The sequence below is a fragment of the Desmodus rotundus genome, chromosome 7 (assembly GCF_022682495.2).
Source record: "Desmodus rotundus isolate HL8 chromosome 7, HLdesRot8A.1, whole genome shotgun sequence".
Lineage (NCBI taxonomy): Eukaryota > Metazoa > Chordata > Mammalia > Chiroptera > Phyllostomidae > Desmodus > Desmodus rotundus.
The window spans coordinates 110,331,989-110,347,669 of record NC_071393.1 but is presented as its reverse complement, the minus strand read 5'-3'; the positions used below and the strand labels follow the sequence as shown (position 1 = coordinate 110,347,669).

Here is a 15,681-nt window from a genome sequence, read left to right as displayed (position 1 = left end):
AAGTTCTCACCTAGTTATTTGAGCATCCTTATAACTATTGTTTTGAATTCTGTATCTGGTACTTTGCCTGTCTCTAGCTCATTAAAATCTTTTTCTGGAGATTTCACCTGTTCTTTCATTTGGGACCTGTTTCTTTGTCTCATTTTGACTCCTTCCCTGTGTTTCTTTCTATGTATACAGTAGGGCTGCTATGTTGCCCAGATTGGTGGACTGGCCTTATGCAGTATGTGTCCTATAGGGCACAGTGGCACAGCCTCCACAGTCACCCGAACCAGATGCTTCCGGTATACCCCTGTGTGGGCTGTGTGTACCCTCCTATTGTAGTTGAGCCTTGATTCCTGTTGGCATGTCATTGGAAGGGATTGACCCCATCAGGTTGTCTGGCTGTAAGCACTGTCCATGACCACTGTGGAGGATCTGCTGTGCAGGAGCCAACAATACAGAGCAGACTTGCCTCAGTGGTGCTTTAGTGACCTTTGAGTCTATTCCTTGAGTATTCCACTCATGGAGCTGGTTGGGTTGTAATCCAGCATGGTCTAAAGATGTCAACTGGGTTTACTGGGTCTGGGGCTTTCTAAGAGGTATAGACCAAGGTCAGCTACCACCTGTACCGTGCCAGAAGACACCAAGCATGAGCTAGAGAGCAATCTGCAAATAGCTGCCACTTGTGCTGGGTTTGGAGGTACCTGGGAGAGGCCAACCTGCTAACTAAGGCTGGCTGGGCTAGTGCCAGGCGTAGGTCCACAGATGCTGCTTATTTGAGAGATTTTAGGGAAATTGTAAGCATGAGCCAAAAGAGAGGCTGTTTATATGAAAAAGCCACTAGAAAAGGCTTTTGTGGGCCTACAAATTAGGTGGTGCAAGGAATCATGAGGGCAGGGAATCAGTGTTAGACAGGTTGATGGAGACTCAAATATGGTGCCCATCTGTCAGCTCTGTTGGGGGAGGGCTTATCAAAGGTACAATGGCCTGTGTCATCACTTCTGTCAGGCAGAAAGCTGCTCCCCCAGCTCCAACCATGATGTCAGATAATTCAGTTCCTCCCTGTATGTCTGTGGTGACTTTCAAGCTGCCTCCCCAGTATTAAAGCTCACAGCAAGTGAGTCCAGATAAGTCTGTGCTCAGCCCTTTAAGAGGAATCCATGGAACTCCAGACACCCTCCATCTCACGCAGCCATAATCCTGGCTGAATTTTACAGCCATAAATTTTGGGGACTGCTCTTCCCAGCACTGGAACCCTGGGCTAGGTGTTCTGGTATGGGAATGGGACCCCTGGCTCCTCAGGGGGGATCCGCCACTGACTAGATATCCCTCCTGATTTACCACCAGATGTGGGTAGGGGACCAGCCCTTTGTGCATCTCTGCCCTTCCTACCCATCTTATTGTAGCTTCTTCTTTACATCCTTAGTTATAGGGCTCCTGTTTACTAGACTGCAGGCAGTTCTGAATAATGTTTGTTCTGTAGTTTACTTGTGATTTTGATGTGGTTGTAGGAGGTTCCAAGTACCTCATTTACCCATTCCATCACCTTAACCGGAACACCTTAAGATTAGGAAGTTTTGCTTAAGGATTCACAACTTTCTCTTCTTCCATGACATCACTACTTCATCATGCTCACACAATATAGCTCACTCAATTCATTCAAGTCCAGTAATTACTTCAGTACCATAAAACCAGAATCTTTGGGTGTGTACTATACACAGTTAGATAAATTACAGAGGGCCTATCATGTTATTCCAATAGCTTGATCAGATTTAGAGTATGAATTAGTCACTTTTGTTCTGCCTTTTTATTCTGCTCTGAGGCCATCGACCCTTCAAACTTCACACACACACACACAATATTAAGCTTTATTTCTCTGCTTTGGCCAAAGAAATTCAGTACCTGCTCATTTATCCAATTAAGACATACTACAGATTGCTCTGAGTGTTAATACTCGCCAGATAATATGGGTTTTCCTCAGCCTATTTTTTCCTTCTCTCTTTATTCTGTGTTCCTTTCTAAGAACATTAATGATTGAAATACCCAGTTTTTCTTTACACATCAACATCTTTCAGTACCAGCAGGTCAACAAATCTGCCGAGCATATTAACATAGAAAGCACTCATTCAATATTCTAGTATAACAATATTAGAATATATTACTATATTCTAAAATGATAATATTTTTGTTTGAGACATTTATTAAAATAACATAAATATGCAATTTTTTCAATCATTACACTAGTCTGGAGTACTCATCAAGTGCCAGTGATTTTTTTTAAGGAGGGGAGTTTTGTAAAGAAGTTATTTCCAACAGATTTCCAAATCAATGTTGTAAAAAAAATTCAACTCCATATAGTGTACATGAATAAATGAACAAAGAGAAAACACTTATGTCATAAGTCTAGCACAGAAAAGAGGTTGCTGGCTTAAAAATAAATCCTCACCCATGTGGTAGGTACTAAGTAAATATTGCTATAAAATGATGACTCAGAATAAAATACTTCTTATCATAACAACTGAAAAACATACATTGTTTCTTACACACTGGGTATGTCTTTCCCTAAAGACTTTTATAAAGTAAGAAATATATCTCTAAAACATAAATTAGAGTCACTAATGGTAAATTTTCATAATTCTTAAATTAAAAAAATTTCTACATCCATTGCAAGGGCTAAAAAAATTTTTTTTTACTGAATTTGTACAGTGTAGGCTAATGCAACTTAAGAGAATTATCCTAAATTAAAATACTATCTGGCTACTTCAAAACAGAAAATTCAAAATTATTTTGCCTATCCAATGCAGTAGTAATCTGAGATAAATTTTTCATAGAATACTAAGATTAAATTTAGAATTTAGTTATAGGTTGCATGATAAATATTATTCTACATTCTGGAAAGAAGTACCAAATTCTCTCAAAACACTACAACTCATTATTGTAATCTGCTATTGAAGTAAATTCTTCACAGTTTTTTGTATCATTGAAGTCCACATAAGCACATTAGTTTTCACAATGATTGCACTAAACACATATATAATCCTACTGTACCAGAACTACACCTTACAAATAATACAATAATGAAGTCATTTAATTTATTCCTTAAAAATGGGTAAAATCTTTTCAAAAAAATTATAAAGTTTCCTCTCATATCCATAAGAGAAATAGAACTACTCATGCAAGTAAATATTATTCAATATTCATTCAGGAGGAATATTTACATTCACATATCTTAATTAAATACTTATAGGACTGAAAGGACAACTTTTAATCTTCATTGGAATAAAAATCATGGAAAAAGAATTTTGGCAATCCTTTTGTTGAAGAAAAGAGGTTAAGAAAACAGTTGAGAGAGTTGGTTTTGGAAAGTCATATCTGAACTGATTACACTAAAAATTGAATATTCAATTATTTTCAACAGTCTGTCTTGTGACCAGATTTTTTTAATGAGTGAAAAATCATTATGGAATCAATAAACTTCAGGTTCAGCACATTTTTGTTTTTTTTCCTCACAACATTCTCAATAAATTACAAGAGTTGTGGGACTGTAGATTACATGTGATATGGAAGGCTGATTTCCTGTTAAAATATATTTACTGAATGCATCATACATCATTAGAGAAAGCACCTGCCAGCACTCAATTTTCTTTTCTTTGCTGCCCAAGGCTTAACTAGTCCTGATTTTTTTTCCAAAAAAGGTGTTCTTCCTGGGGAGGTACTACCATGTAAAAGACAGTGCACATAATTTCCAGTAAATATACAACTGCAAAAAATTTATTTATTCACAAAATAGAAAGTGACATTATATTAAAGTACATGTTGATACAGAATGGGATTGACAATAAGATTAAAAATTGAAACACATAAAATTCTTCAAAAACCTTGTGCTATATACAGGTTTCTAACATAAAACATTAGAAATATATTTGATATATTAAAATATTTCATTATTAAAATTATTATTTACTTGTAATTATCTTACAAAAATGATTATAAATTATGTAAAAAATTGCTTAAAATTGATGTGAATAAATTCAATCTCACCTTCCCAAGCAAAGAAACTACTAGTCATCTTCCCTACCTAGTATCTACTGGGAAGATAGCAGCAGCCATTAGCCATACCTCTTGAAAGTCAATCATTAACCTAACACTATCCTTTCCTCTAATATCTCTTACATTTCTAAAGAGTAACTTTATCTCTGTTTAAACTGTTCTTATGTGCTTCACTGTATGTAACAAAAAAATAATAAAAAAAGAAATAATGTAAATTAGAATGATCTACGTAGTTGAAATTAAAAGCCCAAAAATTATTAGAAAAGAAAAAATTGTTCAACCTTAAGTCAGTTCTCAGTTACAACTCTTGAGAAAAGTCACACCAACCATAGAATTTTAAATAATAATTAATATTAAAAGCCAAATACTCACAAAGAAGGATCTTGTACAAGATCTTTGAGATTTATCCCACTGCGATCTTCTGCGAGATTCCTGAAGCAACTATCACTCACTAGACAAGAAAGGGGAAAAGAAAAATAATTAATTTTTGTTTACATTTCATTTAAATTACTGCTGATGAAAAGGAATTTTGAAATTAAAACTGGCTCTCAAAATATACTTTTTCCAAACAGCTATCTTGGCCAATTTCTGGGCCTAATACATTTACAACAATATTAATATTCAACAACAAACCAATAATCTAAAAACAAACTATATAAATATAATACATAAAAGAGTAACATGTGGGTCTAAATTATGTTTTTATTTTTACAAAACTAATTTACCAGCACACAGCATCATGTCACTGCTTCCACAACAACTAGAAAAAAAGATAAATTATCTCCCAAAATTATATTTTTAAATATACTGGAAAGCAATGGAAGCAAAATGGATAAACTAAGAGAAAAGTAACATTTAATCTTAGGTAAACTGAGCCTCCTGATTGCTTTCATGTCTCAGAGATTTGCCATTTAGACACAAACTAAGAATCAGAAAGAGTGACACTACCAAGAAAAAGAGAAACCAGCATAGCTCTTTATGGTTCATGTGCTGGTATAATAGATTGGAATCTAATGGAACCCCCTAGATCAGACAGTTTTCTCCTGAGATATCTACTGAGGACTGAGACTGCGCAAGTAGACCGGGAAAGAAGGAGAGGCTGAGCTAGAGGAAAAAGTAATGTTTTCCGCAGTGTTATGATGAATAGAAGTCAAAGGCATACTACAACAGGTGGTGCCTACCACTTTTAGTTTAGAATTTCAACAGATCTTCCCTCAAGACCAAAAAACACCCTACCTTGAGAGTGGGATGAGAAAATGGAGGCAAAAACCAAAAGGTGGAGTAAAATCTCCCACAATTTCACAGTTCATTAAATACAAAGTCATACCAGAAAGAAATACCTGCAACACAACAGGTCTTGCCCTTAAGACATTTAAAACCAGAGGTAGACTAGGTATATCTAAAGCTGTAATTCAAATCACCCAGCTCAATTCATGGTTGAATTGAGGGGATTAGCACTTCATCATTTTTTTCTAATATAAGAGAAAAATAACATTTACATGAATCTGTGATCATATTATAAACAGTGTTTGGTATACCATGATAATTATGAAGCACAGGAAGGGACACAAAATGTGAGCAATAACCAACAGAACAAATAACATCTATTAGCTGACGCAGATTTAGAAGACAAAGACTGTAAGACTTTAACAAAAGTTAAAGGTGGTATGGAAACATGTTTGCCATAGAAGAAAAGAAAATTTCAACAAATAATTTAAATCTATTGAAAAGAATATGATCTCACCTATATGTGGAACCTAATGAACAAAACAAACAACCAAGCAAAATATAACCAGAGAGAGTGAAATAAAGAACAAATTGGCAGTAACCAGAAGGGAAGGGGGAGAGGAATAATGGGGAAAAATAGGGGAAGGGCAACAAAAGAACATGTATAAAGGACACATAGACAGAGCCAAAGTGGGTAGGTTTAAGGGGGGGGGGTGTGGGGGGTAAAAATGGAGACAACTATACTTGAACAACAACAAAAAAGAATTAGTCATTTTAGAACTGAAAAATACAATATGTAAAACTGAGAAATCAGTGGGTGGGTTTTATAGCTGACTCAACACAGCAAAGCACAGGTTAATGAACTTGAATAGACCAGTAGATACCCAACTAGAGCAAAGAGAGAAAAAAACAAATGAAAAGATCAAAACATAAGAGAGATGTGGGAATCAAAAAGCCCAATGTAAATGCAGTTGAGAAGAGAATGAGGATGAAATAATAGTTACAGGGGAAAATAAAACAGCTAAGAATATACCAAAACTGATACAATACATTAACTCACTAAGGAAATATAGCAAATCCAACACTGAAAAACATGAGAGAAAAATCACATCCAACAGTCGAATGGCTGAAAATCAAATATAATAAGAAAATCTTAAGTACAGCAAGAGGAGAAAAAGAACACATTACCATCAAAAGAAAAGGAAAATTTACAGCTGAGTATTCAACATAAACTATGGAGTCCAGAAGACAATGGAATGACATGTTTCAAATGCTGGGGGAGGAGGGCAGAATCTGAGAATCTAAGTCTGTAATTCAATAAAATATCAATTCTAAAATTAAAGACAAAATAAAACTTTATAAAATATTTAAAATTTGTTAGCATAAATATTGAATGATCATTTTCTATTTCGAGTCAACAGGCACACACACACACACACACACACACACACAACCTACATAAAAAGCAAGAAGACTAGAACACTTGCCTGGTTTCTTTCAAATACACTAATAATTTTTATCTGGATACTATACTACCTTTTTTACCAGAGAGTCCTTCAAAATTATAAGCTTTAAGCACCCAAATCTGCATTTGCCTGTGATATAAATGATTAATACACACAAACATGGATGCATTAAAAATATCTGAAATTGAAAAAAGTTTGGATTGCTTATTATTTACAAAAATATGCCCCCACCTTTTTTGTAATGAGTGGAATAATTTTGATCAACATATAATTTTTATTCCATATTTAACAACACTGATCTCAACCTGTTGATTTTAGGCAAATTTTCTGCTTTTCATAATTTTAACACAAGTGCTTTTAATTATACCATTTCCTGAGTACAGCCAAAAACAAATAAATAAAGTGTTGCCACACTTCAAGAAAAGTTCGTTTCCAGTTGAGCTGAACTAAAATTGAAAGTGTAATACATTATATCATAAAATTTGTTCTCATAAAGTTTCTTGCCCAATTTGGCAAATATGAATGCTTAGTTATGAACTTCAAGAGCCTGAAAGTTTGAGAGGCTTAATTAAAGTCAAATAAACCTTTGCTCCTTTAAAGGCTTGTCAATCAGCTACCTGTGAAATGAGTTTTGCTAAAAACAGGTACTTTTCAAAAATTCATGTCCCATCCATATTTTAAGTTAAAAACAAAGCAAGAAATCTAAAGGTTTTTTAAACTAAAATCTGAAACTTTGGCTGCCTAATAAAATATATTTGTTTTTAATTAAGATTATTTTCACTAATGCCACAAATATTGTTTCCAAATTATAAATAAGACATGGTACATTTTAATTAGCAAATGAGCATACTCTTTCATGTGTAAAACACATAAAATGAATCTGTCTTGGTCATATTTTACCCCCAGCATATTGCCAACTAAAGAAATTACCATGCTCTCTGTTCCACTGATTAATAAATATTCTTCAACATGTCATTACAAAAATCAGATGAAACAGAAGAAATTACAATAGAAACAGGTAGTCAAACTTTATGGCACTAATATGAAAAATTATAAACTTGCATATCAATATGGTTTATATTCATGTAATAACTTTGAGGGGAACAGGAAAATTAATTACAAATGTTTGTAAAATGCACTTCTTTAGCAGAGTTCTTACTCAACATATGCATTTTTTTTCCTGTAAATGTTCATTTTTTGGATCTATAATCAAGATGTGCTAGCATTTCATATCAGTATCTCAATCTTCCCAATCATCCAGTGATATACCTACTATTTGCTTTCCCCTTTTACAGATAAGAAACTGAAGCAAGGAAAGATTAAGCATCCTACTAGAGATCATATATCTAATGAATAGCAGTAGTGGGACAATCCAGAGCCTGTAACTCCAGAGCCTGCACTCTTAACCACTATGCAATACTGACCATAGTTCTCACAGATTTCTCATATATTCTGGAGTCTCATGCAGAATATATGAAAAACTTTCCATAACTGTAAAACAAATAAAAGTTATGCAGTTAAAATTAATTATGAGGTAATAAATGTCATCCAAAGTATTATTAAAAATTAAAGTTTTAAAAGCTGAATCAAAAATTAGGGATCTTCTAGTTAAGTGGCTAGTTAACTATAACTTCATATCTCATGGGTTCTATGGTGGTATCTTGGATCAATGACATCCTTTTTCTCTTTCAGCTAGAGTTCTATCTTTGTTTTATATATTATATTGCTTCAAAAATTACATGTAAAGAAATTTTGCTACAGAAAATTGTATAGAAGCTGAAACACACACATACATGCATACATACGTACCTACATACATACCTTAAAACAATATTAGTTGTCCTCTCATTTTATAGATGAGAATCACTATTTGCTTATGATCAGTAAGAGTCAGCATTCTAACTCAGTATAAACTTAGAAATTGTATGTAAAATGGAACCTTAGTAATGTTATTAACTTATCATAAGTACCATTTCCTGTAAATGTTCATCTTTCTGGTCAATAATCGAGTTGACATTTATTATATGCTAAGCACTTCACATACATATTCTTACTTGTATAAAGTATAATATAGTATTATATAGAAGTCCTATTATTTGAATGATTCCATATGGTTATTAGGAACTATGTTATAAAAGACCTAGCTATCTTTTTCTTACTTCTAGGATAACATTTATATTCTACCTTGCTCTGGTCAGGAAGGATTTGCCTATAACAAGAGAATTTCTATCCTCAAAACTTCATGTTCAAAATATAGCACAGGAAGAATTCAATATTTATAAAGTTGATTATATTGTCCCATGTTTAAAAGCACGAAAATAAAGAAAAATTTGAAAATTGCTAAAAACAAAATAGGAAAACAGATTCAATTTCAAAACCCATTCATTCTCTAGTGTCTTAATAAAATTATAAAGTAAGGAATGGCCCTGTAAAAACAATTGATATTAAAATGAAATATAACTCTATAGACAATTCCAATTAATTTATTCAAAGTTTGATTGGACAATAAGACAATAGTTTAAAATCAGAGAAAAGGAAAAAATATTGAAGTGAGCATTTCAAAAAACAAGTATTTGACATCAAAAAGTTAAGAGCTGGTTCTCGGGTATATTACATATATTTCCAAATATGTTCCTCTCTCTGATTATAGGGTGAAAGGTAAATATTTAGTGAAAAAGCCACCATGCAATAATTTTTAAATAGAACCAAAAAATTCAGCACTTAATTTGTTTTATTCTATCTTGAAAATATATGATACTTTAATACCTGATATAGGAAAAATAAGGCTGACTCCATAATTCTTGGTTTCATTTAAGATTAATCTCTATTTTTTGTAATTTGGGTGGCATTCACATAACACACACCCATTTTTAAGTGCACAATTGAGTGACATTTAGTACACTCACAATGTTGTGTAACTACCACCTATGCCTATCTCCAAAACATTTTCATCATCCCGAGGGCAAATCTGGTTCCCTTTAGGCAGTGAATCTTCATTCTCCCTTTCCCCCAACCACTGGCAACCACAAATTTCCTTTCTGTCTCTACAAATAACTATTATGGATATTTCATACAAATAGAAAAATACAGTGTGACTTTTTGTGTCTGTTTTTCATTTGACATAATGTTTCAAGGTTCTTCATGCTGCAGCATGTATTATTACTTTATTCCTCTTTGTGGCTCAATATTATTCCATTGTATGTATGTCTTACTTTTATTTATCCACTCATTCTTTGGTGGTCATTTGGACTGTTTCTACCTTTTGGCTCTTGTAAATAGAGGTAAATGAGCAAGGCTGTATAAGTACTTGTGTGAGTTCCTGTTTTCAATTATTTGGTGCATATACCCAGAAATGAACTTCCAAGTATCTCCATTCATTCCCATATAGGTTATTCTTTAAATTCTAAATAATTAGATATCAGTAAAGACTCAGTGGGAAACCAGAACCACCAGTACCATTTGGCAGTACCATGGAGACCCTACCTCAAGTATCAAGGAGGCCAAATGTAGAACTTCTTTTTTTTTGCTTTTTAAAATATACTTTATTGATTATGCTATTACAATTTCCCAATTTGCCCCCTTTATTCCCCTTCGCACTGCACCACACACCTCCCTGCATTCACCCCCTAGTTCATGTCCATAGGTTGTACATATAAGTTCTTTGGCTTCTACATTTCCTATACTATTCTAATCTCTCTGTCTATTTTGTACCTACCATTTATGCTACTTATTCCCTGTACTTTTTCCCCTCTTCCCTCTACCTCCCTGGCAGTAAAAAAGCAGTGCCTGCCTCTCTTTACCAGCCCGAGCATTACATGTAATGGTGAAATGTTTAAAACTTTCCCTTTCGAATTGGGAGTGAGACATAAATATCCACTATCAACACTTCTATTCAAAAATAAACTAGTGGTGCTAGACAGCACAATAAGGCAAAATTGCAAATGATGTACTGATAAATTATTAGATTTAGTAAGTACATTTAGCAGAGTTGAAAGATATAAAATCAATATAAAAGTTAATTCCAACAAGAACTGACAAATGAAGATTTTAAAAATGATACCACTTACAAAGGCATCCAAAGATATCACATAACCAGTAATATATCTAGTGAAAAATATGTGAAATCTCCCCATTAAAAATTATGCACTTTTATTCAGAAAAATAAAAATAGCTACATAAATGGTGAGATACAACAAATTCATGGATTGGAAAGCTCAACATTTAAAGATGCACCTTCATTTATTCACAACTTAATTGAGGATAGTAGGTTTTAAAGTGTGATTTAAAGGTGGCAATACTATGTTGTATAATGGTCAAAAGCATAGAAGTTAGGTAAGCCTGGGTTTGAAATCATATTCTACTATTTTCTACTCATTTGATCTGGAACAAGTTACTTAACCTCAAAGAAGCTTGATTTTCAAACCTATTTTTTTTTGGGGGGGAGACACAATTAATTAATTATGAAAAGTTCATTTACTACTAGGTTATTTTTTTGTCCAAGTCCTCACAACTTCTAAGTAGAGTAGAAGAGCTAAGCTTTGAATCTAGGCAATCTGGCTCCAAAGTTTGTATACTTAAGAACAAGGCTAAAATACCACCTCTTTGAAATATTAGTTTAGCAAATACAAAGGTGAATTATATGCTGTCATTTAAAAGTTTCTAGTTTGGAGAGGAAAGATAAAACATGAACTACTAATTATGGCAACTAAAAATAAAATGAGCACTATAATGGTTAAAATTAAGGACTAAAAATACCAAACATTAGTAAGTATTTGAAACAACTGGAACTCTTATGTATTGCTGGTGGGAATTAAAAATGATAAAACCAGTTTGAAAAAAGGTCTGGCAGTACCGATAACATTAAAAATACTATTTGAGCCAGTAGCGCTACTTATAAATATTTATCCACGATCAATGAAAACATACGCAGATCTTCACTACGCAAAGAATTCATCTTTGTGAATTCACCTGCTTTCTAAAATTCATTTGGAACCCAATAATCAATATTCAAAGTGCTTCCACAGAATGGAGAAAAAATCGAGTTGCCTGACATGCACATTCTCAGCTGAGGTTGAACACTCTACCTTGTTTAAGCCTCATACTGTGAGTGTCCTTTTAGTGGTCTCTTTAATGACATGTTTTTGACATTAGTGTGCTTTTTGTTGGTGATATCGCTGTTTAGAATGGCCCCCTACATAGTGCTGAAGTAGTTATCTGGTATTTCTTTTCTGTGTGTGTGCTAGAAGGCTACGATATACCTTAAAGAGAAGATATAAATGTTAAATAAGCTTCATTCAGTCATGAGTTATAGTGCTGTTGGACGTGAATTCAATGTTAATGAATCAACAATACATATTAAATAAGTTGTCTTTAAACAAAAATATACATAAAAGCTTACATATTAACCAGTTGGCAAAACTATATTGTGACCACAGGTTCATAGGAACCTAATCCCATATTTTCCCTACAATAAACGGTTCAGTATTAACAAATTCAGTGTTCACAGTAGACCGTAACTACTGCAAATGACAATCAACTGTATCTAGAAAAAGACATATGAAAATATCCATAACAGCTGTATTCTCAACAGCCATAAACTGAAAGTATCATAAGTGTCTGTTAATTGAATGAATAAATAAACTGGAATAATCATACAAAGGAACAGTACTCAACAATAAAATGGAATAAAAACAATAACAAGGGATAAATATCAGAAACTTTATGCCAAGAGAAAAAAAGCCTTACACAAAGAGTGTAGTTCCATTTATATGGTGAGAATAAAAAAGGGAGAACAAAGATAAAGTGAAAAAATTTTATAGTGTTTGTCTCGGGGTAGGAGGACTGACTGGAAAGGGGCATGAGAAACTTTCTGGAGAGATGGAAACATTCTATATTATGAAAGCAGAAGAGGTTTCAAGTGTGCACTTATCATTGTCAATGCTGTACAGCTAACACGTGAATTTAACATATAACTTTTACCTCAAAAGAATGGACAATCATTGAGTGGAAGTTGGAAAGTTGGGAGAGATATAAATGAAACAAGACTATCATAATGATAACTGCTGTATATGGGTGATGGGTACCTGGGGGTATACCATACTGTTTACTATGTATATTCCTTAAGTTTTCCAAAATGAAAAGTTAAAAAATAAGGAGAGTAGCAAGTATGTAGAGGAATTATTTATATGTGAGAAAATGAGCTCCATAAAGGAGAAAAAGTTCTATAAAAGAGAAAAGTGATAACTTAGTTTGAAGTTTTTCATGGAAAAGTCATTAGAATTGGGCATGTTTGGTATATTTTGGACATGCAAAAGCAAGGAAGGCCATTTCAAAAAAAGAAAACTATTTAAAAATCATAAAAGTATAGGGAACTCTTGCACGCGTGGGAAATGTAGCCCAGCTCCCACTCGGAAAAGCCAGTGGGAGTGAGGTCCGGCAGGCAGGACCCACACCCATGGACAGGTTCTCCCGTGGGGAATCAGGCCTGCATTGTACCTAGGCTGCTATGAGACTTGCTTTTGCTAACACTCCCTCACCCTGGATTGAGGCAGCAAATGTTTACTGAGTATCTTTAACTTCCTAAAGTCTGTGCTAAACCTCCCAAGTATGGAGTGTAACCAGTTCAACCACTTTCCCCCTTGATCTGTAACATCCTTCTCTTTGAAGTAATTAGCATCATTCTTTCCTTTGTTGTCTGTAAAAGGTAATCACCTACAGTGAACCTGTGCATAGTAAATGAGGACCATCCTCCATGTAATGTGCCCAGAAAAGCAATAAAAGCCTGTCCAGGCAGGGGTCAGGCTCTCTCTGGCCCTCTCGCCCTTTCACTCAGAGAGTGGCCATGCTGTTCCTTTTTCTCTACAGGATTTCTGTAGTCCATGTGAATTTGTCCACTGCTGCCACAACACACAGATCCCACTGGCCGGGACCTGCATCATCAAAGTATTATTGCTGTTAGGCTATTTAAGGAATAGTCCAGCTTAAGTATAAGGTCAAGGAAAAGGAATAATGGGAGACAGACCTGAAAATGTACTAATAGATGGAAGACAAAGTCAAAATAAAAGCCTGAAATGTTATGCCACAGAAAAGACATTGGGCAATAGGGAATCATTGTGCACGTTCAAGTTTGGCAATCACAGGATCAGAGTTGGTCTAACAGTAATGTAAAGAATAGTATGAAAACACTGCAATGTCCCCACTAAGAGATAATAATGCTCTAACAGAGCAATGATAGGGAGATTAGGGAGCCAAGGAAACAGGCATTTGAGTTGGTAATTGATGGTTAAGACTTCAAATGGGCCACTATCAAGTTATATAGCTTTGAAGATGTTTAAGCACTGAGATTCTTCTCCTCAGCACAATATAATACTGAGAACACTTAACCTACTGAAAACAGAGTACGTTAAAGTCTAATGCCAATTTTCTCAAGATTTACAACTGGAAGTGTTAATTTACAACTAGGAGTGTCAATTCAATTAATGTTGTAATTTCGGTTTTATATGTCTTAAAAATAACCTTGTTATGGAACTAGTATAAAAGCATAAGCAAGGATTCCACATTTGCCACAAAGTACTCCAAATAGCAATGAGTATATTCCTGCACTTTGTTGCCATTATATAAATGCTGTTAAAACAAAAAGAATATCTATTGGTCTTAAGGGCATCTAATCCAATAAATTTCTTCAGTATAGCTCTATCACTACCACCAATGGCTTTGGCTATGAAAATAATGTTTTATATTCAAGGGAATAAACCTTAGTCAAAGAACTCACCAATGCTTTAATGTAACTTCTACAGAAGAAAGAAAAAAAAACACAAAACTAAATTACTAGTAAAAACCCTTCATATCCCTGAACTATATAGCAGTTACTTATGTGGAAAATTTCTATTTAAGGTTAAACTCACAATTATTAAAACTTCTAGGATTATTTAAACACTTTTATAAGGACATACTATTGTCCATCTTTATAACAACAAACATATTGGCTTGAAACTAAAGAATAATTTTAAATTAGACATAAGCACTTCTGAGTACAAATACAGTTACATATGAGAATATTTTTTTCTGAACAAAATAGTAAACTTTTAAAAATTATTGTTTAAAAGAGAAACACTTAAATTTATATTTTAATTATACTCTAATTATAGCCAGAAACAAGATTTTATTTAATGGATATTGTTCTATAACCCAATCTCTACTAAGTAACTATAACTATTTTAATATTTTTAATATTAAGTTGTGCTTGTGGGTGCATATTCACACCTAAGTACATACAAACATATATACATACAAATATTGGGTTAGCCAAAAAATCTGTTTAGTTTTTTCCATAAAATAAGAAACACTTTTCATTTTCACCAGTAACTTCATTGATTTGGATATTTTTGAGTGTGTTGGCTATCTCCAGCTATTGGCTTCTAATGGATAGAGGCCAGAGGTGCTGCTAAACATCTTCCAATGCAAGATAGTACTAAGAAACTCCATAAATCCACTTTTGACACGTTCAATCAGTCACAGCATCTTTTCCATACACTGCACAAATCTTTTTTAATGTTGCATTTCAATTGCATTTCTACCTTTCTTGAAACAATAAAGCATAATACGCTGAAAATGTTGAATATCTTCTTTCATTGGCTGCACAAAAATTCATAATTTTGATGTTTTTTTTTAATGCATGCTGATATAACAACAGCTGTCACAATACAACCTAACAAAATTGTTTTGAATGAAGTTAAAAACAACTAAGCACCACTAGGGCCATATCATATGGAAAAAAACTAAATGAACTTCTTCGCCAACCTAATATAGGCATACGTGTTATATATAGTAAAATTTTCAAGTTTTACACTAATGGAGACAATCCATGAGAGCAAATAAACTTCAAAAAGTACATTTAAATGAAAGTAGGAAGAGATCAGTATTGACATACATTCTGGTTGCTACAGCCAGAGTTCCT

General features: G+C 33.6%; 1 protein-coding gene across 3 annotated transcripts in view; it reads right to left on the bottom strand.

Annotated features, from left to right (window-relative positions):
- GPHN (gephyrin) overlaps positions 1-15,681 on the bottom strand; it is a 437,816-nt gene that overhangs the window by 351,478 nt on the left and 70,657 nt on the right. For all 3 annotated transcript variants that reach the window (XM_045201246.3, XM_071222011.1, XM_024568512.4), the window contains exon 2: positions 4,405-4,483. In XM_045201246.3, coding sequence (XP_045057181.1) covers positions 4,405-4,483 — 79 coding nt within the window. The remainder of the gene's footprint in view (positions 1-4,404; positions 4,484-15,681) is intronic.